This window comes from Scophthalmus maximus, chromosome 1 (assembly GCF_022379125.1).
Source record: "Scophthalmus maximus strain ysfricsl-2021 chromosome 1, ASM2237912v1, whole genome shotgun sequence".
Taxonomy (NCBI): domain Eukaryota; kingdom Metazoa; phylum Chordata; class Actinopteri; order Pleuronectiformes; family Scophthalmidae; genus Scophthalmus; species Scophthalmus maximus.
The window spans coordinates 3,273,489-3,299,331 of NC_061515.1; the positions used below are offsets into that span (position 1 = coordinate 3,273,489).

General features: G+C 48.1%; 1 protein-coding gene across 2 annotated transcripts in view; it reads left to right on the forward strand.

The window, feature by feature from the left end:
* Positions 1 to 25,843, forward strand: part of LOC118299900 (endoprotease bli-like) — a 153,109-nt gene that overhangs the window by 99,988 nt on the left and 27,278 nt on the right. For both annotated transcript variants that reach the window (XM_035624009.2, XM_047335023.1), the window contains exons 13-15: positions 1,788 to 1,901; positions 23,690 to 23,800; positions 23,975 to 24,068. In XM_035624009.2, the coding sequence (XP_035479902.2) occupies positions 1,788 to 1,901; positions 23,690 to 23,800; positions 23,975 to 24,068 (319 nt within the window). The remainder of the gene's footprint in view (positions 1 to 1,787; positions 1,902 to 23,689; positions 23,801 to 23,974; positions 24,069 to 25,843) is intronic.

Sequence of the window (25,843 nt, forward strand, 5' to 3'; positions counted from 1 at the left end):
AAAGCCCTCGGTTCGATAATGAATTCCCGAGTCAAGGGTTTTTCGCGGAGAGCCGCTGATTGGGCAGATTTTTTGGGGGGGGGGATTCTGTTACGATACAAAGGAGGCCGTTTGAAGTAATTTGTCCCAGAGAGAGCGGCTCGGAATACCACACGCGCTTTGATTTAGCAAAGCAAATTTAATTTTGTTTGCTTTATGCAAACCAGCCGGGGCCGCGGGGCTTTCTCCGATTCCACCGGAGGGGTGATGCTGATGCTGAGGACGACGACGACGACGACGACGACGACGACGACGACGACGACGACGACGATGATGATGATGATGATGGAGGTGGAGGAGGTGCACACAACAGAATCACACTGTCGCCGCCGCCGAATGTGTAACACAGAACGCACACGTAGACACTTGCAGTGAGCAGCAACTACCCGCTCCCCGCGCTCCCCCCCCCATCCCTTTGAAATGGAAGCTCCAAACTGATTGTTTGTGTGTGCGTCGTGTTTTGCTTCGTATCAGTCTATTATTAGTGCTGCTGGTGTTATTCCTGTGGTGTTGTTTTAGCCGCCTGCCATCGCTGCTTGCCCGGGTTTTTGTTTCACGCCGCTAATGAAAGCGTCTCCCTTCACTTTCTGCCTCGTGTCCCCCCCCCCCCCCCCCCCCCCCCCAATACGTGGACGGAGTATATCTGTTAGTATCTCTCTGCCTCGTACTCCCTGAGACGCCTCACAGCACAGTAATGAAGTGGCCCCGCTTGTGATTCTTTTTTGTTCTTCTTCACATCTCTGCGCAGATACGTGCCGTACGGTACGGAGAGATGCACCTCGACGTGGCCGAGACGTGTCATTAGTGACGGTGGGCAAATGCGCGGCGCCGCTTTTAAATCGCCGCCGGGGTTTTTTGTTTTTTTGTTCTTCTCGTGCGGGCGGAGAGAAGGCCCTCCGTGTACAGACAGTGGAGGCATTTTTTTTTTTTTTTTAAATTCCCGCGGAAACAGAAAGAAAGAAAAAAAAACAAAAAAAAGAGGCCTGTTCAGAATGGGTGGCCAAGCGGTTTTTCTTAGACTCCATTCAAGTCATTTTCTCAGGGAACAATAATGAGTGGATAAAGCAGAGAAAAACCCAATTTCCTTTATGCTTTTTATATCCAGTAAAAGCCCTCGTTGACGACCCTTTGGTCTTTTGTTACAGAAAACCGAGCTAATATCCTCCAGCTCTCTGCGCAGTTTAAAGGTCCTAATTGGATTCCATTAGTATATTGCTTGACATGACACTTGAGTCCGCTCTATTAGAATTCCCCTGCCTGGGATTAAAAAAAAGAAGACTTTTCCGACGTTCCACTCTCTAGGCTCTTTTGTTAAAGTCTGGAATATTCTTTGTTGGATTCACTTTTTAGTTTTTTTCTTTCTCCCTTTCGGTGACACCATTATTAAAACCTTAAGCCTGACTCAAACAGGTGCTTCTACATGTCTAGAGGACACGCTGTAAAAGGTATGGCCGCGGCGTCTCAGCTCGCCAGTTTATGCGTCAATAAACCTTGGCATTAATACAGTAGAAGTTGTACATGCACGGCCGGGGGAACGGGTCGCCGGCGCCATAAAACAGTCCCCCAGCCTCCTTTTCGCACGAGACGGGCACACGTGTGTCGAGCTGCCCGCAGGTCTTCCTCTCGGGGTATCGCAAGGGGTTGAAGTGTTTCCTCTGCGGTTTCAGTCGGTGTAGAACAGGGGCCCCGAGCGAAGGAAGGAGTGCGTTTCATGATGTTCTCTCTTTCTACTATGTCTCTTGCCCCAGTCCCGAGCTGACGTGGAGGGATGTCCAGCACCTGGTCGCCAGCACGGCAAAGATCCCTGACCCCGAAGAGCCTGGCTGGAACATCAACGCCGCGGGATACCACGTCCACCATAGGTATCGGTGACACACACACACACACACACACACACACACGGACACACGGACACACACGGACACTTTGGAAAAGGCACTTGCGTGTAAACAGATTGGTGTATTCATCAATCGCTTCACATATCAGTAGCGCTGTTCTTTAAAAGCAAAGTGGCTCAATACCTTCATTGCCTGTTATTACTATGGCCGCCATAAGCAACGCGTGCGTATCAAGTTCTCTTGTGTCTTTGCAGAGCGATAATTTACCACAACAAAATGCAGCTTTGTCGCCTTAAAGCCGTATTAAAATAAGGAAGAGAAGATCGGTGCCATGGTCAAACGTTTGGTAAAGACACGACGTGTGACTTTGACGTGAGGCCTTCGGGTTAACACAGTCTCCGTGTTAACCGGCTGATTGTACCACAGACTGTATGTGAAAATGGACGTACCAGAACTCACAGGGTGCGGAAAGTGAAGCCAATGTGGAAGTGCCTGAAGCCTGCGTTCGCTCGGATTGGAGGTCAATGCCACGTTGGAGGTCGATGAGTAAAAGCTGAAGCAAAGCTACTTTGAGTGAAGGTTTTTGCTCCACCACGTCCTCTTTTCTTAAAACGTCAACTGTCGCCACAGTGTAACGGCGCATTGCAAACTATTGGCGTGGACATTCAGCACAAGATATTCTCCTAATAGTATTTTCATTGTCTGCCTCGCGTATGTTTTTCTCCATATGAGGATATTCGAATGGTTTACCTCTCGGCAGTGTGCATGGGGAGGCTGCGATTGTGGCTATTACAATGTATGATTACAGTAATTATCCCTATATGACTGGGATAATTTCGGGTGAATTAAAATAGCCCAGTTAAGCCACCATAAGGTTTTCCCGGATTACAATTCTCCAAGCCCTGTAATACGACGCCGTTAAATTGCCTCTTAAATGAATATTTTTACAGTGAAATGAGCTCAAATTAACTGAGAGTAATGGATATATGCATAGAGCTCCAGGAATCGGTGTGACAAGTTTGCTCAAGTAAAACGGTCTGTGATGATCCGGCATCGTCCACTTACTCACCACTGTCATTTCCTCTCTCACACACACACACCTACACACACACACACACACACACACACCTACACACACTCTCCTCGCATAAAGTGCCTCAACCACAAAAAAGCAGCCGTCTATTTTTATGACAGTTGAGACAGGTGATCTTGTCCGGGGGAGGAGTGTCATTGTAATCCTCTAATGTTATTATCACACCCACAGCGTGTCTGAGTGTCTGTACCTGCTCTGATTTATACGGACCGCGGCCGGAGGAAATGGAGCCTCGTCGCTCTCGCTGAATGAGGCATGAACCTGCGATGGGGAGCGAGCGAGAGAGAGAGAGATTGAGCTCCTCCAGACGTCGTATAAACGCTTTTACAATGCTTTTACAATGTCAGCCAGGCGATGACATATTGGTAATCAGTCATAGCGTTTGTGATGTTTTACCTCTGCTCTCCGTCTCACTCACCTTAACATTTCATCCTGGCTCTGACTCCGCGTCCTCACTTCCCCGTCCTCCCTCTCCCCCGCTGTTTCCCCGCCATCACTCCCCTTCTCGCCGGCTGCCCCCACCTCCCTCTTTTTTTTTTTTTCGCCGCACGCCGCGTCACGAAATAGATTTGTAATTACTCTGTTGCTGCGAGAAGAATGGATTAATTAAGACATAATGATGCCGATCACACCAGCGGGCGCCTGCTGAAGTCGGCCCATTTAGGCGCCGCGGCAGAGGACTTGTAATGCCCCGATCACACCGCAGTGGCCGCGCTAATTGTGAAGAATGGTTTATTGCATGGGCGAGGGCGGACGGGCGAGCGCGGGGTCACGTGCCGTCGGTGAGCTTGTCGCAGTACGCTGGAGATTAGATATGATGTCTGTAATGAGAGGATCCATGTCCGGGGAAATTGGAGGTAACACAGAATGTTTGGGTCGAGGTCACAGAGGAGGAGAGAGTTGTTTTCTACTGCGGTCGGTAGTTTGATGTTTCAGACGATGGTCAGATATTTTCTGGGGGGGGGGGGGGGGGGGGGGGCATAGTTCTACATCCTATTGCCAGAGGACACTTTAGTGTTGGACTGTTTCCTAGAAAGCCATAAATTGAATGTTTCTGGCAGCTTGTTGGGAACGAAGTGCCAAAGGAAACAACAGAGTGAGTCTGAGCAGTGACAACAGGGAGCTGCCACCAAGTCAAACTTCATCAAGGGAAACTCTAATGAACAAAAAAAAACACATTGTGTGATGATTGATATTATTTTTTTAACTTAAATTATCAAAAATTTAGTGAAAATGAAAAAGAAAATGTAACTTTTGCACGACAGTGGAAGTAATTAGATATTTCAAATTAGTTAAAACAATAAACCACACTTAGATACTCAATAATTAAAACTTTTCAGGACCCTTGTCCTTGTTACTGAGGGGTAGTTTCATCTTTAAAATTGCATCTTATTCTTAAACTAATCAAATGTTATATATGTGAAGTAATGGTCTCTTCTCTGGTGGAGTAGAAGTATAAAGTAGCTTAAAAGAGAAATATTCAGGTACATTAAATTCTACTTAAATACTGATACTCTTCTTCTTTTCACCCATTACGACGTCACAAACATGCAAATATTTCAATTAAAACAACACATACACTACAAGTACAAGTACACAGTAACACAGTACGTGTACACAGTACAGGATTTGATTTTTTTTTTACAGACCGAAGTTTGACCTCAGCTGCGGATTATCACTCCAAACATTATCACAAAGAAATAACAGTGAAAAGTTGCAATATCGCCACCCTGCTAATCCCAAAAGTGTTAAATAAAATATTTATATATATATATATATATTTGAATATTTATTTCCTTATTGTTCGCAAAGCCTTTAAATACACAACCCACAAGTCCATCAGCTGTAACTGCCGATCAGTGAAGTCTTTTTTGCAAATGTCACTCAAACAGGGTTAAATGCTGGGGGCTATTTTCATCTGAGGAGCATTAGTGTACACCTGGTTTATTTATTAACAGCAGCACTGCGTGTGGGATTGACTCCAAATACCTGAAATGGTGATTAGTCTTTAAAAGTTCCGCGGTCTCTGTTTAAAATGAGGAAAATAATCAATGGAGATGCAAGTACTGTGTATATGCCAGGTTTTGTGGGAGCGTGTGCAGGTTGTGGACAGGCGGTCGCAGTGAAAACAGCAACTCCTTGGCTTTGTCGAAGCTGGACGGCGGAAAAAAAAGAGCTGCCCAATAGATCGTGGGTGAGTTGCATACATGTGCATGTGTATATTGACGCGTGTGTGTGTGTGTGTGTGTGTGTTTGAGGATTTAAGGGGCTGTCGGGTGGGTGGACAAGGGGTCGCCCGCTTCCCAGAGCCCCCCATCTGTTTGACCTCTCCATATAGACCGGTGGGGGGGGGGGGGGGGGCTCTGATGTCGGGGTGCGACCCCACCCTCTTCCCCTCCACCCTCTGCTCCCGCCGCCGCGACAATAAACATGTCAGCCGCCGCACGCCAGAGCAATCTGCAATCAGATTTACTGTGCATGAAATACGGTGGTGCTTTTATTGGCGCAAAGGCTTGTCACTCATAATTTATAGGCTGTTGCCAGCGCCGGCTGTGATGTCAGCGAGCTGCCGGCACCCTCGGGAGAATCAGAAGGGAGAGGGAGAGAGAGGGAGAGAGAGGGAGAGAGAGAGAGAGAGAGAGAGAGAGAGAGAGAGAGAGAGAGAGAAATCGATCGGGGCGAGGAGCGGTGGGTGGGGGATGAAGATATGAGGACAGAAAATATGTGTGTGTGTGTGTGTGTGTGTGTGTGTGTGTGTGTGTGGGGGGGGGAAAGTGGCGAGAGAGAAAGGGAATGAGGGAGGAAAGGTATTGGAGACGGGAGAAAAAGAGGGAGGGAGAAAAATAACACGCATCCATCCTGTTCCTCTCTGTGGTGAGTTTATCAGGGTGAGGGAGCGAAAGTGTCAGGTTTTTTTTTTCAGGGCCTGTACAAATGGATCCTCTCCTCTCCTCTCCTCTCCTCTCCTGCGGCATTGCTCTGCATCCTTTGAACACTGACACCTATTGATCACATGGTCGACAGATGGGGGGGGGGGGGGGGAGAAAAAAAGAAATTAATCTGCGATTCACATCTCCACTTGAAGCCTTCTCTGACCCAGAAATAGAAAGTGGAGAGTCTGGTGTTAGCGGCTTTTTTGCACCAGAGAGACGACGTACGCAGGAGGAGAAGAAGAAGAAGAAGAAGAAGAAGAAGAAGAAGAAGAAGAAGAAGAAGAAGAAGAGGAAGAAGATGAAGAAGAAGAAGAAGAAGAAGAAGAAGAAGAAGAAGAAGAAGAAGAAGAAGAAGATGAAGAAGAAGAAGAAGAAGAAGAAGAAGAAGAAGAAGAAGAAGAAGAAGAAGAAGAAGAAGAAGAAGCAGCAGAAGAAGCAGAACGTCCAAACAGGCTTAATTTCATTTAATCTCCTCTGATAGCATAGGTGAAAGTACAGTAATTATCCTGTGGGAGATTCAGATAGAAAATAACAGCGGCGGAGTGGATCAAAGGAACACTGCCCCTCGCCGCAAAGACAAAGTGAATACCAAGGAGAATGCGCGAGTGGTGAAATGATATCTTGGGGAGAAAAAAAAAAAAAAAGTGGTGTGGCGTTAAAAAATGAGATACGATTCAATCCCTCTTTTGAAAAATGATCCTCCGTTCACGGAGAACTATTAGAATGTTTACATTTGCTGCATTTTGTTCCGTATCAAAGTAATTAATTGCCTCCATTTTCAAATTAAAAGTACATTACAACACAATTAAGGATGCAAATGAGCCCCGGGCCTGTCGCGAGGAGCCGGCGGGGAAAAAAGTGAAAGAGTGACTTTGTTGATGTACGAGGGTTTGCCGTGTCTTTTGTGTGTGTGTGTGTGTGTGTGTGTGTGTGTGTGTGTGTTAGGTGCGTCGCGATGGATCATTGTGGCGCCAGTGTGTTTGAATACGACAAAATGAGTCCCGCCGCCGCTGTTGTTGAGGAGAAAAGGACTCGCTGTTGAAATTACATCAGCGCTGGGAAATAAATCAGAGCTCTGCAGTAATAAACAACGGAGTAATTAGGTCATTTTCCCTCAGTAGCTGATCGACCAGGGGAGCAGACACTATGTTATTCCTACCGTGTTAAAGGCCTCTGTCTTAGGGTGAAGAGAAAAAAATTCACCCGACATGAACACAACACACACACACACACACACACACACACACACACACACACACACACATATATGCTTCTCTACCTGTGCCTCCCTTCAAGGGGCTCTGACCTCCAACCAGCCAGTTCCGTGAAGGATGTCGACATCGCTCTCGAAAAGAACCGGGGACAGTAAAACATAATTTTGTCATAACCTTCCCTCTTTGGAGGGAAAACAGATATAAAAGTATATAGCCTGTGGTTTACTGCGAGTCCCCCTCACCCAGCCTGGCAGCGGCACGCAGGGGCTGATGAATGCCGGGCGTCGGCCCACTTTTAATTGCTCGTAAATTTTTGATCCAGGGAAAACCGCCACGTTCTCCTTGTCCCCGAGCGACATGGGCGACTCGGGAGGGAATAAAAAATTTAAAAAAGGGGGGGGGGGGCCCTCGGTTGGGAGGCAGAGAAAGGGAGTAAGGACTGTACAGTGAGACACACTAACACAGTTACACAGACACAGAGCCACAGCACATACATGACGGCTTCTGACGTGACGGATGCTCGTCTCCGAGGACACACACACACACACACACACACACACACACACACGTCGCCGGGAAAACAATAACGCCTTTCCCCCCGACGTGATCTCGTTTCATCTCAATAACGTAGCCAAATGACAAAATAATTGTCATTTAAGTGGCCAGTTCTTATTTGCACACGTTTGCGATTCAAACGCAGGGATTTGTTCCTGCCCGTCGAATATTTTTTACGTCAAACAACTCGGAGGCCCAACCTGCCTCTGTGAGATGTGTAACGTGGTCTCCGGATTACAGATTACAGTCTCCGCTCAGTACAGTACAGTTAAGTACAGTAGCACAGGGTTTACATAATTCAACACATTCATTTCAGTGAGATCGCTGCCGTGGCAGGATTCAGTCAAAAAGACATAAAAGGGCACATTTGTAGATTACATGCTCTTCAACATGAACAGTAATTCTACTTATGAACGTCTGAGTTGAGGATACAGTACAGTGCTGTTTGTCATAATAGCATTTCACAGGTTGAATATTGCATCGTGTGCTTTCCAGTGTGTTGGTGTCTAAAAAGCCCTAACTGTAATGGATGTAGTATTGAATAAATTCCCATGATCATATTTCATCTTTTCCCTGTGACATGCAGAAATATGGCCACACCAACACAATACCTAGTCTCATCTTTTTCTATCAACAACTGACCCCACTGGTTCCGATACTGTGTGACTTACAAAGGAAGGAGCAGTGAGGGTGTGAGGACTATAACACAATCAAATGTTGAGTTTTCAAAATCAGACTGACAACACGCAGTAATAAAATATTCCAGAGATCAGTGCGAGTGAATATTTAAATTAAAGTATATTACAGTTTTATACGACTACTACTTCCAAACATTATCTGGTTTTAGCATTTGATGTTTCTTAAAGATATTTTATCTTGATAAGATTAATATCTTTGAGTTTTGGACTGGCGGTCAGACAAAAACTGTGTGATTTAAAGGAAATTTGACTTTGAATAATTTGACTAATCAAGAGAATGATCAGCAGATTAATCCATAATGAATCGGCACTTGCGGGTCGACCAACCGACCGACACGGCCCTTCTTAGTGCACCGTGACCTACAGTAGGTGACTTATAATTATTTCACGTGAGCTATTGACAGCCAGTATCATCAAAGGAAAAAAAAATACTGTTCTAGTTGTGTATAAAACTCCCTGCACAAAGTGTCCCTGTCAATGACTTCCTGTGGCTGCAGGAATGAAAATACTGGAATGGGGCGAAGAACCGAGGTCCGGTCGCCTGCATTTGCATGTGCCGCTCTCTCTCTCTCTCTCTCTCTCTCTCTCTCTCTCTCTCTCTCTCTCTCTCCCCCCCTCCTATTACTGTGGAACAGTCCTTATTGACTGTGCCTGCTCTGTGTTGACAGTAATGGAGATAAGATTGAAAAATGGGGTTTAAAAAAGTGTCTCTGCAGACTCGTGACTGTTGCCAAGTCTAACAGATGCTCATCTGATCAATTCCTCACCCTGTTTGTCTTCCTCCCGAGATGAAAGTAAGGGGAGATAAATATATGTTTATCCCACCATTTGCTTGTTCATTGCAGTAAGGTCTGACATCCCGCCGAGGATTTTGATTATTTCCCTCTTCTGCATCAGACGCCGTCTAGCCTCAGATCTCTTATCACCGTTTCTTTCCTTTCTTTCATTCCTCGTTTCGTGTCCTCTTCTTTTCTTTTCTCTTTTTTCTTCCCCCTCTCCTCCATCCCCTGCTGTTTTTGTTGTTCCAGTCTAATCTGGAGGTCCTCGGGCTCAACCCAACCCCCCCCCCCAACGGTGGCCAAATCCAGACGCACACCGATCATCCACAGGTCACGCTCTGGGCCAGGGGTCAGAGGTCAAAGGGAGCTGGCCGTGCTCCTGCCTCTTTGTGTGTTTGTGCAATTTCGATGGCGGTGTTCATCAGACATCTTGTTTCTACAGACACAAACAGGCTTACTCGATCAAATATAAAGAAATTACGGTATAATTCTTTTTATTACAAATCCATGGAACACATTATTCACTTTTTATTATGCAGTAGTATTCGGATAATTTGTTTCACCCGACCAACACATAAAATAACGTACAGCATTGAAGGTGTGCCACAGGTGGAAGGAGAGGAGAGGCGTTCTTCTACAGTCGTCTGACTAATATTCAATACATTTTAAAGTTTTCTCTCTTTGTTTTTTTCGCGGAGTGCAGAACAAAGGTTAACTTGTTTTTTTATAATCTGATATTGAAGCCCGGTGCCTTGTGCAGCAGTTAGGGACTGTCTCAAAAGTGAAATGCAAAATGGCAGAGGAAGCTTTTTCAGAATTTTTTAGATTTTTGTCACTGTCTCTCTTATGTCGTTGTTTTTGTTGTTGTTGTTGTTGTTGTCGTTTGCACGCACAACTACAACTTTTGGCATAAATCTTAAGACTCATACTGACCCAAATATTGGAATAAAATTTAGTTTGGCTTGGACACAACAGCTGACCACACAAAAGGAAATGGCACCATGAAATCATCAAGGAGGAAATAGAACATTTAACACAGGACGACATTGATTGACTTGCCACGGTGACGATGTACGATTTTTCAAGATGATAGTCGCCGTCATCCGGACCTGTCGTCCCCTGTTGTGTCTCACAGTCCGACTCGCCCGCGCTGCTGCCGGCTGACCGGCGCACGGACGCACGGCTCGCTTCCAGCGGGCACAAAGGGAGAGAGATGGGTGAGCCTGATCAACCCCAGTACTGTCAACCCAATTACTCATTCTCTTAAAGGGCTATTAAAACATAATTGCCCGGCGATTTACATCCAAGTTAACGTGGCCCCGAGATAATTTATTATTTTCCATAAGCCCTTTTCTTTTGTGTGCCGACTGAAAGAGTGTGGACGGGGGGGGGGGGCAGACTGTAATTTCCTGAGTCATGAAGAAAGGCATGTTGGCAGCCCAGTGTAATTGTTTAAACCCCACTCTCAGACACCTTCCAGTCACCCCCTTTTAATCCTCGTTATCGCTCTCATTAGTCCGGGGTCAGGGGTCAGCCGGCTCCCCCCTAGAAACACAAACACGGCGCCGGAGAGAGGAAGGGATGGATGGATGGTGGGCTGGATGAGGGGACTGGAGGGCTGGAGACAGGCGATTTCCACCTCAGCCCTGCTTTATTTACCTTTTTTTATTCGTGGCATAAAGTTGCTTTATTATATTGTAATATTTTGGGGATGATAAATCTTTATTGCTTGAATTTACTGCACATTTAAAGTCGTATAAAACTGATGTAAGCGAGAGACGGAGGAATGCTCTAGTGCGGTCTGACTGGCCGATCCTTAGTAGACATGAGTTGTACACATGATACGTGATTTTACAGTATTTTTTGACTACAGACATGTAAGAAGAAATAATATAAACAGATCAGATCTTTTGTAAGTGTAGTTCACTCTGGTTCGGTTGCCCTTGTTTGTTTTGCACAGACCAGATCAGTTGGCCTTTCTCGCAGCCTGGTGGTTAGGACGCGTTCTGTCGTTCTTCTCTTCTGTCACGGTCAACAACAAAAGCTATAATACCGGAAAAAGAACAGCCCATCATTTCGGTTTCCACTGTCGTTGGGCTGAGCGAAACCACGACGCCGTGACACAAGCTGACGGTGTGTCCCAAACATACTCCTAAACATTCCCTCTCTGGACTATAGAACACAGAAATATCCAACTGGTCAAAGAGTTGACCTTTTGGCTGTAGAACATTTTGGGCTCAAACACGCACTCGGCACTCAGATTGCTCTTTCGCCGGTCTCGAATCCCGCTATGCCCCCGTCCGCGAGAAGGTATTTTGGCTTCACCACAACACCGATCACCCTTCCACCTCGTCGCCACTGTATCACAGAGGCCGGGCTCAGGGAGTGTTACAGCACTCTGCGGGTACTGTAGCACCAGGGCGCTATTCTTACTCCGAGCTCCACGGGGGGGAACGGCGATGTGACGGAGCGATGAGGGAGATGGAGGAGGAGAAGTGACCCATTCACGGGACAGCAGGGAGCCTGATGGTGCAACCGTGAGCTGACAGGACTGTCAACACACTTCATCTAGCCGACCCTGTGTGTGTGTGTGTGTGTGTGTGTGTGCGCGCGTGCACGTGCAACACACGCATTCTAGCATGGTCTCTATGTGCGAAAACGGTGTGTCACTGAGAGCATATCTGTTCTGCACACGTGAGACCATGCATCGGTCTGTGTGTTAGATTGTGTTTGCCTGTGATGGACCATGTGTGAACATGCGCGTTTTTAAGTCCAATTTGCCGACTGCTGAGCGTGCGTTTGCGTATGTACCCGGGAGTGTGTTCAGGAGGCAAAAGCTAAATGAAATCTTGCCACATCTCATTTCTATGCATGTGTGTGTGTGTGTGTGAGTGTGTGTGTGTGTACGGTTTGCGGTGTGTGCAATGTGTTTCATTAGCCGGCGCCCCGGCTTCACGTGCCCCGTCTGCAGCCGCAGCTACAGTGTCGCAGCCGGTCTGGTGCAGGGACGAGGCAGGGAGCTCCCGATCACCCAGCCTGGGCTCTGCCTCCCTGTCCATATGGCCACCGAATGTCCTCCGCCGCCTCCCCGGGCCTCTGCCCGTGTGAAAAGCGATTGTGTGCAATGTGTAGGAATCAAGCATGCCATCATTCAGCGCGCGCACGCAATTAAAGAGCTGCAGCCGTCACTGCAGCGGGTCGACGTCGTGCGAGTGGCGTCTTTATAACTCAACGCGGCGGATTAAACGGACATTTTTGTGTTCTTTCTTAAAAAAAATATCTAAATAAATGGCAGTCAACGCCGAGTATAGTGTAGACAGTCAAGTATAAACAGGTTGGGGTTATTTTAAGTCTGTTTTAATACAATACGAGTGTATCCATATGTACATTGAGAGAATTATTGGATGCCATGATGTCCTCCTGTCCATACTGGCCAAGAGACGATCTCGTTCTACGATGAAGGGAAATTTGTACGAAAATTGTACGTGTGGCATCAGGGATGTCACGACAACCAACAAGTCGAAACTGTAACTTAGATACTGTACATACTGTAGAGGCGATTATTCTGGGACTGGTGAGGGCAGACAAATAAGAGTGGTCTACTCTCCCGTAGAGGCAGAGGAAGAAGAAGAAGAAGAAGAAGAAGAAGGCGTAGTAAACAACATGCGGAGTGGCAGCAGCGTGTCGGTCGTGACTTGTAGATCTCGTAGAAATCAAGACAGCAACAGTCACTGCATCTCCGTCCATCCAAAGTCGTAGACAACCAATAGCAACCAGAATGCAACAAGGTGTCGCAGATCACTTTGTATGAACTCCAAGTGACTTGATGACGAGTTCGTACACACGTCTGTCCCACCCACCGCCGATCAGAAAGGGTTAATCCTGCGAGGTCATTGACGCAGCGCTCATCTCGCACCAGCGTCTGTCCGACCAGTGAGAATTCGGTCAGACGGGAGCACGTCAGTCCACCGGGAGCACACAGCCCCGCAGACTAGACGCCGTACTGTAAAGTACAGCGTCTTGGCAGATCGACAGGTCTTAAAAAGCCGTGCATTGATCAAGGCCGATGGAACCGGGACCATGAGGTGAATTAGCCGCGGCGTCGCCTACCGTCTCAGGAACGCGAGGCGCTGACAGTGGGTTGTCATTTGTACCTCACAGCGCTTTACTCGGTTTAAAAAAAATCTATTTTAGGTATTTTATATGGTCTGTTGGTGAAGTAGCATTGATCATTATTGAGGGGGGATACATTTTGTCCCCACCGAGGATAAAAATAATTCAGAAGAGGTGGGGGATTTATAGACCAGAAAGGGGGAAATACCCTGTATATGTGAATATGGAGGAGTGTGAATAACTAGGAGCGGTATATTAAGAGACAAGGAAAGGCAATTATGAAATTATGTTGGCATTCAAAAAGGAAACCAAGGTCTTGCAGATCACATGGAATAATTCACTTGTGTAAAGTGGTTGAATTTCCGGTGCCGTACCTGCTGCACATTTTCACTGAGCACACAGCGAAGTTTGAATTGATTTCCTGGTAACTGATGTATTTATATATATTGTATATATAATAATAAGTACCTGTAGTACAAGTGCTAGAAAAAAAAAACACATTGTGATGATTTGGTTTAACATTTATCCTTGAATCAAGTAGCATCACTGAGGCGTCGGAGTCATTTTGTAAATGGGCCAAAAGAAAGACGGTACAAAAAGTATTTGAGGGTTGAATCCAAACTAAGAATGTACTACACGAGTACTTTTTAAGACCCCGAATGACCTTTTACCTGAAACGAATGGAACCTTAAATAAACACTGGAGGCTCCAACTTCCCAGTTTTCATGCAGCGTGATGGAAGTCACACTGAAACTCCGCTCCTGCGTCAGTGTTTGCTCAAAGAGGAAGTGTCGCGCTTGTCTCCGCAGTGCTTCCTCTAGTTTGTTTCGATGGCTTCCGATGGCTCATATCAGTCTGTTACACAGAGCTGAGCTTGAGTGGGCCACAGTGTAAATATCCCAGACCTATTATTAATCCAACTAAATGTTCCTCGCCGCCGTCGAGCCGCTGAGTACAAAATGGTGAATCGCAGACACTGAGAGAGATAATTGCCACTCACGCTGGAAATTTGGCAAGCGCCTTCCCCACGAGACCCGGATGAAATGGTGCTTCAACCCCCGAAACTGTCATTCTTAATGAAATGGTAATTACAAACCCAGTGGAACAGCTGAGGGGGCTGCCGGGGCCCACGGAGCCCAACCACCAGAATAAACCTGCTACAACAACCTGCAGAGGCGAGGGAGAGATGTGGGGGGGGGGGGGGCAGGAAGGAGCAGATAGGAGGTGGAGGAGGGGGAGAGAAAGACGATATAGAAAGCAGGAGAGTGGTTCAGGTAGGCACCAACACCAGGGATATGAGATTTATTTCAATTGTGAATTGTAATACACACTCCAGCGTGGAGTGTGCTGTACGCCGGGACCCTCATCAATAATGCCGGCTGTGTGGAAGGCGGGGGGGGGGGGGGGGGGGGGGGGGGGGCTGGTTAAAAGCACCCGCACATCCCGGGTAATTGATTGCTTTGTAAGTGAACGTGTCTTTAACCTTTGGGAGGTCAGACCCAGTCGGACACCATCAGTCCTGCCCGGGGTTGAACCGCTTCCAGCCGTTTGTCTTCCGCTGCTCCCTCGTCCCGGGGCCGATTTGTCAAGCACGAGATGTTTTGGGTGTTTAGATTACAGGCAAGATGGGAAAACAAAGGCAAAATGCCACCCCAAACAAAAGGCCCGAGCCTGGATCTCCCACTGATCTGTGGGCCGGGCAGGAGGCCAGCTACCTGGGGTGCTGAAACTGAGAGAGGGGAGGAAGGGGGAGGGGCGACTCTGCTGAAACCCCCCCCCCCCCCCCCCCCCCCCCCAGAAACACAGCCACTGTGGAGCCTTGAACCTGAGCCAGAATGGAGGCTGAACAGGAGCCAATGTGAGAATTGAACGACAGCCAGCGTGGTGACATGAGATAGAGTCAGAATAGCACCTGGAGACGCAGCCAAAATGGCAGCCAGAGACTCGGGGGGTGGGGGGGGGGGGGGTAGGCTCGGGATGGCTAACTGTTTTCTTCACGGCGAGGCTCCTCATCACTGGAGGTTTTAAAGTGTCCCTTTGCCGCCCTCCCAGGTACTTACGCCTGTCTGTCTGTCAGGCTGTTAGGGAGTGACTGAAGATGATGCATCTCCTGGGCGATCGGGGCCAGTGGCCGTGCCGTCACTCACACGGTGCCCCGGAGGGACAGGTCGGAAAACAGACAAACGCGCTGACGCCTTCGCTTTCTTACAGTGGCCGAGCCATTTAGAGGCGACCTGCGCCTTCGGACCATTTGACGGGTGAAAGTCGAACCCCCCCCCCCCCCCCAGATTACGGCCGTGTATTTATTTTCATGATGTGATTTTTCATCACCATAAGGTAAAAGCAGCTTGTTCTGGAATGCTTGTGTCAGTGTGGTTTTTTTTCTTCTGTAGCATATGAGGAAATGGGTGTGTGCAGCGAGAGAGAGAGAGAGAGAGAGAGAGTGTGTGTGTGTGTGTGTGTCAAAGCACAAAGTGCTTGCCAGTTCCATCTGCTGTTCTTTTGCCATAGACGTGATGTACCTGCCACTTCCCTCCTCATCTGAGGGGTGTGTGTGTGTGTGTGTGTCTTTGTGTGTGTGTGTGTGTGTGTGTGTTGTATTCTCCCATCCCGTTGTTAGATCTGACAAACACTAACACGGGGTGTGTGGTGGAAAAAAAAAGGGAGGGGAATTCTCTCAAGTTCCTCATCCCACCCCGAGTTTGACAAACTGTCTCGCACTGTGGTAAAGCTCCTCTCTCCTCTCTCCTCTCTCCTCTCGACTCCACACTCTTCGCGTCTTCCCTTTCACCACCCAAGCTCCAGCGCTGATACCAAAGCAACGCTTTGTTGGATACCTGAAATAAAACTATGTAAGATGGGATACAAATAAGGCTACGCCTAATATTTACATGAAAAAAAAATAAAGGTGTCAAATGATAATGTCAAAGTCTTCCGCAGTGAGGAACCGGCAGGAAATTAGGCTTTAAAAAGATTTTTGTATTGGGTTTGACCTCATTGTACAGTTCCACATGTCACGTCACTGCTGTAGGCTGCAGCGGGAAGCTGTTTTCACACACACACACACACACACACACACAGACAAAACAGATAAACACAGTAAGAGATTAGTTGGTGGATAAAGTTGAGCGTTTAGCAGTTAAATAGCCAAATAATAAAGTTGGTAGAGACTCGAAATAGAGTAAAAAGAGAGAAAATATTAGTTGCTGTGGGCTCCAGGCTAACTTTTTCCTTTACACCTGAAATGGAATAATTTAGAGTCCTGTTTCGCCAGACTCAGCTAAAATGGAATAATTGATGGATCGGATGCTGATTCAGGGAGACGGAAACCGTGGATGTCTTAAGCAGAAGTATTTATTATAAGAGCTCAATATTGAGGTTCGCCACACGGATCAACAGGTTCACAGTCGTTTCGGCGTCCCAGGACAGTCGGCCCATCCCCGGTCTCTGTGGTGTACTAAGCTTTGAGTGATGTCGTCATCTCCCCGCGACCATGACCCTTCAGCTGCTCAATGATTGTTTCGTCTGAGGAGACTCGTATTAACAGTTTCTCCGGGAGGTTAGACCAAAATTCCTCAACAACACCGCCGTCCCAAACAATGAGAAACCAATCGCTGTTGTTGTGGTAAAATGAAAACACAGTTAAGATGTTGAGGAATCGAATGAGTCTTTGTACTTCGCTCCATTCAAAGGCGCGGGTTGAACGAAACAGCAAATGTCCAGATTAGAGGTGCCGCTTAATATGTGTGTTTCCGTGGCGAACCGTGCCCCTTGCAATACAGTTTCATTTACATTATGGTCCTCTGGAATTGCTTTTCTCTGTCTGCTGTGCACGGCTCGGATCGCTGCTGTACTCATGGACACGCCGTCCGGAGCCTTGAGGCTCCGCCCCGCTGCTGCAGAACCAGGCACGTCACTGGAGTTTATTCACGCTAAATATATTCATGCCAAATGTGTCACGTGTCCACGTTTGCAACCAATTGGACGTCCCCAGCAACACACCTTCATTTGATGAACCGTCGCACGCACACACACACACACACATTTAGACGTGTGCTGCCTGTCCTGGTCGCGTTTTTCTACTCCTGATGGCCCATATCAGTGTCTGTATTTCTTAGTCTTCCCCGTTGTTAGTTTGCTCAGTAAGTTTTGAAGCCGCGCGGCACAAAGACCACTGCTCCGCTCGTATGGATAGAATTAAATGAGCGGGTTTCCTCAGTTCACAAACGAGCGACCCGTCGACTATTAATCACAGTGTTAACTTATCTGACCCCGATTCCGCAGATCAACTGCGGTGACTGCCGTCGCTGCGGTCCACGCGCAAGCTCTGTTTACTAAGTGCTCAGGTCGCAGTGGAACTTTTTCACAGCAGTTCACTTTGAGTGGGTCAGACGGAGTCGAGTCGAATGGACCCGCGTCGTGCCGGCGTCTGCTATCTACACGCTCTGACTGAGCTTGTCGTTCGCTATTTGACATTTTAAAATGAGTGCAGGGAAAAAGGATCTGTACAATGCCCTCCGTCCTGGCGAAGATCTCTGTCATTATGTTTCGCTGAGACGACGGGACGGCATTCATCTTGACCGCTACCTGGTGGCCAGAAACAAGACTTGTGTGGCTAAATGTGAGAGTGCACACACACCTAATGCATTCTGGCAAGCCGTTTCCATTTCATGCAAGGCCATAGATCGTCTGGGGGCAGCAGGTCTCTCTCTCCTTCTCTCTCTCGCTCACACACACACACACACACTCCCTCTCTCTCTCTCTCTCTCTCTCTCTCTCTCTCTCTCTCTCTCTGGTCGCATTGTAAAAACTGGTTTTGCGTCTGTGCCCCAGCCAGATAGATTAATTCATTATCCAGGCCTCCTTTTCCCATTGCTGAGCCAATTACTCTGTGGCTGAGCCTGTGATCTGTATACATGTGTTTTAGAAGGAAGAGAGGAAGTGTGTGCGTGTGTGTGTGTGTGTGTGTGTGTGTGTGTGTGTGTGTGTGTGTGTGTGTGTGTGTGTGTGTGTTCAGGGTAATTAAAGATACAGCTCATCCACAGACTTAACAATCCCACAACCATTTGATATTAGAGTAGCTAAGCAATGATATCGTTTCCTGTGAAAGGAGAGTAGCACATTGGTGTGTGTGTGTGTGTGTGTGTGTGTGTGTGTGTGTGTGTGTGTGTAGAACAGCAGAAGAGAAATGAAGTTCCAATGTAGCAGAAGAATTTCTAGGTTGGCAGTTGGTGGGTCATGGTTCCATATATGAACTATAAGAACTTCACCTCATACGTGAATTTCCTACTGTGTGTGTGTGTGTGTGTGTGTGTGTGTGTGTGTGTGTGTGTGTGTGTGTGTGTGTGCGTGTGTGTGTGCGAGACATACACCAGCTCGCCTTGAGGGACAGGGGAAGCAGAGCGCTGCACCTCCTGCAGGGGGTGCCATGTCTCCCGGCAGGGGGGTGCAGCAGGCAAACAGAGGGGTGCCTGTACAGCCCCCCACCCCGCTCCACCATACTGCGCTTCAACATGGGTGGGTGGGTGTGTGTGTGTGTGTGTGTGTCTGGGCTCCTCCAAACCTCCACCGATGCATAATTCATGCACAAGTAGCAATTTTGATATTTTGCTAGGGGGTTAGAAAAGCAGGTGAAATTTCAAAATAAAGTTCCTCAACAGCTTGTGCTGCCGTCCTCCTGTACCATTCCGTATTCAGCCATTAGCTGACGGGGGCGAGAGGTGGGTGACTCTGCCCTGGGGATTACAGAGCTACAGTCTCTACATGTTGTACCATCACACATTTTCCACCCACCCCCATATACCGACCAAATTTTGGCAAATTAGAACAATGATTAATATTCTGTTCGGGGGAGATCCTGAACTTAAACAGTTCGATAAGCACACTTAATATGTTTATATCACCTTGACACTCACTGGCCTTTCCTTATTTTATGAGACTTGACCTCAGATGACATGTTTCAGACTTTCGCTACAGAACATTATAATTTCTGTTTGGGGTCTTGGACAGGCCCAACTGCAACACATGGCTAAATACGATGTAATTTCATATATTATATATCTGTGATTGGTGTTTGCAGGACTTTATATGAAGCACTGCCTCTCCAAATCCCAGTTGACTCTGTCAAAGCTTTTGCTATTCGAATTTTACAACAGTTTGTTCATAGAAGGTGTAACAGGGAATTCTTCTGTTGGTTCTAATTGACTCCCGTGTGCAAACTCAGTGACCACTTCACCCCTTTCTACATCCATACACGACGTTAGAAGTAAGGGAAATTCTGATAAATGATGATCATTTCTTACATAGACATTGTTAGCAAGTAGATTCTTGTGCAGTGATGTTAATTATACTTTTCATCATATGATTTGTTTGCAGACTCTCTCTTGTCTTTCCCACAGCCATGGTGCTTCATTTGCAACAATAAGGCCACATTCCCTCAAAGCGACCGGTCATATGAAGGTGCAATCATCAGTCATGTTGTTTTGTTTTTACTAAAAAATATATGTGGAATACAGAACTTTTGAACGACAGTTCCCGGGATGAAATCACGCAGCAGATGTCGCGCTGTTCGATAAAAACCCGAATCTGTTATTTGGATTGTGACGTTCCCGTTTGCTTCGGTCACATTTTGGGTGACACGGCATCAGAAGCTTGTCCCTTTGAAGAGGCAAACAAAGGCGCCCGGTTCAGTGTTTGCTTTGTCCGGAGTGAAAGGGAAAAGCACTCGGGAGCCGCGAGGGAAATCGTTTGCCAAGGCCCGGCCCCCCCCCCCACAAGGGCAGAGACATCTAAAAGGGGACTGTACCTTGGTGTGCGTCCAACAAAGGCTCTCTGCTGAATTTCCATCCTCTCTTGAATTTGTGTTTGAATAACACGGGAGCTACAAATCAAAACATGTCGGACGCGGAGAGTGAGGTCATGGGATGTAGATCACCGTGGCGTCCAGAGAAAGTCTCCTTGAGCAAGAGGAAGGGTGGCCGCTAACTTTGACTGATGGCTGTAGAGCCTGAGAGAGCCGCTCGGTGCCCATTCTCCCGAGACTTAAGACCATGCCGGTGCCAAACCCCCCCCCCCCCCCCACAGTATATTTCATTAAACTTTTAACTCTATGCGAGGTAATTCGCTTGACATTTGGAGGCTGTGCCGTTGAAGGCTGCTGAGTGCTTCTCCCTCTCGCTGTGATTTTCATGTCGGAGCAGATATTTGCCTAATACGTCCCAAAAAAAAAAAAAATGTTTCTGAAATCTTTTATGAAGGGAAAAAGCCCACATTCAGGATAAAAAAAAAAGTGCACTGGGTGAAACTGTGCAACATCCAACGAAGCCTGAGCAGCGCTTTCACGGCTGCAGCCACGCAGGTCCCAGTGGCCCCGATATAATTAAGACCTCTTCTTAATTACTTAATAAGCCTAATTAGCAACATTTCTGAGCAGCAGATTTGGCTCTGAGAGCGATGGCAATCAGACCAACGTTAAGTCTATTTGTTGTTTCATTGTAAAAATCCCGACGATAATGAAATTAGCACATCATGATACGGCGAAACGCACCGCATGAGGATTGACCATTGGGTTTTAATGCTCCTGATAAACATTCAATTACGGAGCACCAAAAAAAAAAAAAAAATCACAGAAAACAAAAGCCAATGTGGTTTTTTTTGCCGGCTGCCCGAGTTATCACGCATTTATTGTATCCACCCTTTGTCTGTGTTTGATTAATTCCACGGCCAGATGTGACGGAGAGGTGCGGGGAGCTGACCAGGGGTCTGCCGCGCTGTCGTCTAAGGCAACTAACCGAGGCAAAGCCCACCAATCACGCGCCGGAGCCGCCGCCGCCGCCGCCGCTGCTGCATTCTTGGCCACTTAATTAGAAGTTGTTGATACCACAGAAGGTGTCACCAACCTTTTCAGGCACAGAACAGATGGTGTCCCCTCTTTTTGAGGTCCTGCCAGTGCCCACTCTGGGGCTCCTGGGAAAATGACCTAACTCGCAGGCAGCTGCTTAGTGCGGCTTGAGTGATTCTTTACAGCCACTTCTATTCGGGGGGGACTTAGCAGGACATGCCGCGGCAAACAAGGGGGTGAGACCACCGCACTCGTGTCCTCGGGTAGCTGCGAAAAAAAGTCTGTTTTGGCCCCTGCGTTTGCACTGGTTAAAAGCTTTGTTTTTAACGGCCTGCGCGAAAGACGAGGCGAAGACTGCGACCCCTGAGATCTTGACGTCTCGCGGCTCGTCGCGGTGCTGTGCACCTCCGTCCGCCGCTGGCAGATGGTGTGAATATCAACAGAGAAAGGACCCGGGAAGGCCTGCAGAACAAAAAGTGAAAAGGGTTCCTCGACAGTTACAAAGAGGCCCCATGGAAAGGTGGGAGGGGGGGGGGGGGGGCGACCTCCGTCCTAATGGATAAAGAGAAGGAGGGAGTGAGAGTTTGCAAGGGCACTCGCCGTCGAGGAGTGAGACGGGATGGAGAAAATGCGAGGGCCGCGGACTCGATATATGTGGAGGCGGGGGGTCGGGGGTTTAACATGCCTCGTGCTGCGTGGACAGGAGATGTGCTGTCACGCCGTGGTCGGCTCGGCTCAACCTCCCCTCCAACCACGCAGGAGGTGGAGAGAAGAATTTGGAAGACTCCGTCTTCTGACTAATTGCTCGATGTGCATTGACACATTACGTGGGTTTCATCTCAAAGAGACGTTGTTTCATCTTAGACATGTGTTTCACAGGAAGTCCCGAAAAGTGCAAATCCCGCGACCGCCCTCCTCAGATACGCAGCAAATCTTGTCCTGCGCACACTTCTTCTCTATACTTCTTCTCTATTTGAAGGAGCCACACGCGGCAGTGTGCTCACTCTCTCCCTCCGGATTCCCTCGCTGCCGTTGATGAGATGGCGGGGAAGCTCGGGAGTCGTCTTGAAGAGCAGTTTCGGCGGGGGACATGAGACCTGTCATGTTCATGGTGTCGTGTCGTGGGTGAAGCCCGTTTCCTGCCGCTTCCTCCATCAGATATATGTCTGTGTGGGTTTTTGTGTGCGTGGAGCTCGGGCCGGCCCACAATCGATCCGCGGGAGCTATGGCATTTTAATAGGTGCACAGCTCTCGCCAAGGGGCTACGGGGGGGGGTGGGGGGCATCTGCTCCGACTCCTCACCGCTTTCACAAACACCCCCGAAAAAACAGAAATGACCTTGAACTTCGGCGAGCGCCCGCACCTCAGCCCCGCACACCCGTCTGCCCTAATGCCATTATGCGGGGGGGGCCCCTACACGCTAAAAGTCATCGCTGGTGATAGTGGCTGATTAGATTGTGTCCATTGATCGCGCGGCGTGCTGTTAGGACGAGAGCGGTGTGGGCTGCAGCTCCCGCCTCTCCTCCTCACGCACACCGACGGTCTGAGACAGAGGAGACGCAGCCCCATGCAGGGCAGCAGATTGAGTTATTGATCAGCCCTCTGCGTTCTCCTGTCTCTGTCTCTCTCGCTCTGGTGCTGCTGCAAGAGAGAGAGAGAGAGAGAGAGAGAGAGACCCCGTCACCAGGATAATGAATTTCACTTATTGCAAATTAACGGCATAAGGTTTGTATGGTAATAATGGCAGAAATTATCTCTTTGTCACCCCCTCTGGATTTCCGAAAGGAGGAGGGATGAAGGGAACCCGGTTACTCAGTCAGAGGACTGTGATTTGAACAAGAAGGAAGTGAAAGAGAGAGAGAGGGAAGGAGGGGAGAGAGTGTGTGAAAGTGGGAGAATCAAGGGGAGACTTACGAGGACTGTGATTTCAGCATCACTGAAGCGGCAGAGGCGAGTTCTGATGCAAGAAATTCAGGTCTGATGGAGGCGAGTGAAGAGGAATTTAAAGAGGAAGGGGAAGACTGAACGGCGGGCTGCTCTGTGGAGTAGAGAGGGCAACGGGGGAAAGATGAGAGCGGATGATTTTCCCGAGGAGACATAAAGAGATTGCGAAGCGGCGGCAAAGTGGAGGGGGGCTGAGACAGCCAACGGTCACAAAGTCACCAGGCAGTGATGACGCCTAAGGAGGCGGCCATTGTGTTGCCCGGCGCCCATATCGGGGTGGTAGAGAATGAATAATGAGGCTTGATTACAGTCCGTGAGATGGCACATTGTTCAGGATCCATCCTCCGCGTAATTACCCCGGCGGCGCAAACGGCGGCGCCGGGCGGCGATTTGTGTCAGAGGACGGCGTCATCTTCCTCGATGACTTGTTGCCTCCTCATGCCGGGGCCATTAGCACTTACTCTGCTCCTGCAGCACATTCAGCCGCCCACATAAAAAAAAACAAGAACCTCCAGCTCATACACGTGTGTGTGTGTGTGTGTGTGTGTGAGGATATAAGTGGTAAACCACGTGCTCTCTGTTTAACATATACATGGAACACACACGAGTGTGTAATAGAGCCCGTGCTTCCTGCTTGTTTCAGGTATGGCTTCGGACTGTTGGACGCTGGGCTGATGGTGCAGCAGGCTGCACTCTTCAACGCCGTCGCTCCGCAGAGGAGATGCACCCAAGACGTCACACTTGATCCCAGCAGGTACAAAAAAAAGAAGAAGCTTTTTATCAGCTTTTTCTTCTGGTATGTTTATATGACCCCCGTAATATCTATTTGCCTGCCTTATCTCATCTTTTATTTTTTCTCCGTCTATACGGTCAATACTTTATTGGACAGGTGTGAGGATTTTTTTTATTTTTCATTTCTATCGGTCAGGATCCTTTCTCCAGGGGGCGGGATCAGTGTGGACATCCAATCAGAGGCCTGCCGTGGGAGGACCAATGAGATTAGTAGTCTGGAGCATGTTCAGGTGAGGAGTTTTCAAACGGAACATACAGTACAGTGCTTAAAATGCATATGTTTAATTTTAGTGATAACTTGAATATGTTTTTTTTTTTATGTGATATTTCTTGGCATCCATCCACTGGGCTCATTCTAAGGAAACCAAAACACGACCCATAGTTTCAGGTGATGAAACACTAATGCAAAAATAATTATGAATATCACATTTGTTCCATTTCTGCTGATAGATCCCCCTAAATCCTTCACACTGGACCTTCAAAGTTGTATTGATTTGACACTTTGGAAGCAGTCAGATGGTGTGTTTCATTTAAATTGGATTACGGTTGGGGTTCGGGGTAAGGGTTCCTTGTCATTGCACACTAACGTTAACATCAAACTACAGCTTTTTTTCAAAAATCAAAAGATCTAAACCCCCTTCCGCCACATTTTAATATCTCCGGAGCACGAGGTGCCGATAATGCGCCTTTTACGCCGGTTGCCAACCGCCGACCAATCACGTTGCGATCTCTTAGCGTGTCCTGGCCCGACCACGCGGCCGCGGCCGTGGCTCCTGGCTACATTGCAAAGTCTAAGAAGTCACTGTTCCCGCCCAGGAAAAAGTTTGGTCGCATCGGGTAGATCTTATGGCCTTCGTGGACGACGGCTATAGCTGCTCCCCCCTACTTCAGATAATATGTCAAACTGTTTTTTTTTTAAATTGTGGGGAAGTCAGTTATCATGTAAAGATAGACATCTTCTCATGTACTCGTTGTGTTTCGGCTGTAAAGCTGCTCTCACGCCCGCGTTCCCCCGTTAACCTTGACAGGATCCGACTCTAGAGGCGCGTCGGGAAACGACCGGCGGGAGAGCTCGGAGGTTTCACACAAATTGTTTTCACGTTTCTGTGTCGTGTGTTTCCTCCCCGAGACTGGAAGAGAGAAGAAAGAAGAGAAAGGAAAAAAAAGGATCTCACTGTGTTGTGTATTTCCGTCGGCTGTGTCATTTGCCGAAAATGGCAAAAATGGTGGGGTTTTTTCTCGAGTACAGGCGCGCGCATGCAAATGTGTTTATGTTTGACTGTGTCAGCAGGGACACTCGCCGTATGTGTCGATGTGCGTGCGTGTCTGAGTGCCAGCGATCTGTGTTCGGGAGTGTGTGTACTTGTGAAGTAGCGAGGAGAGAGAGAGAGAGAGAGAGAGAGAGAGAGAGAGAGAGTGTGTCAGCATGTAAATTGAAAAGGCTTCATCTTTTGCGGCTCTGTTCCCCGGCAGAAAGCGTGGGTCAGGCCGTCGCTGCGAGGTGTGATTGATGGATGTGTTGCCGTGGTAACACGCCGTAAACAGGAGCGGGGCTGTCAGTCTTTTCTGCAGCTCGGCGTCTCTCTCTCTCTGCGATGTGCCATTGTCACACCAGATGTGCTGCTCGTGATGAACAGGGACGGGGAGAGGGGTTACTGGGAGGGGATGGGGTGATGGGGGGGGGGGGCGAGCGGGCTTGAAGGCCACATACGCTTATTTTAAACCGTTTAGATAATATTCTCGTCAGCCTTTTTTAAATTTTGTTTTCTTCTGCTCCCTACGTTTCTTTGTCTTCATCTTTTGCGGACGGGTCGTCGCCTTGACCGTCTGTCTGACACAAACACACACACACACACAACGTCGCAGCTTACGCTGATTTGATTGGATGTGAACGTGGGGGAGACAATACAGGTTAGCAGGCCACTGTTACTGATCAGAGGGAAACTACAACGTTTGTTGAGCCACGTTTCCCACGTGTCTTCTCAGATACCAATGCCGAGGACAG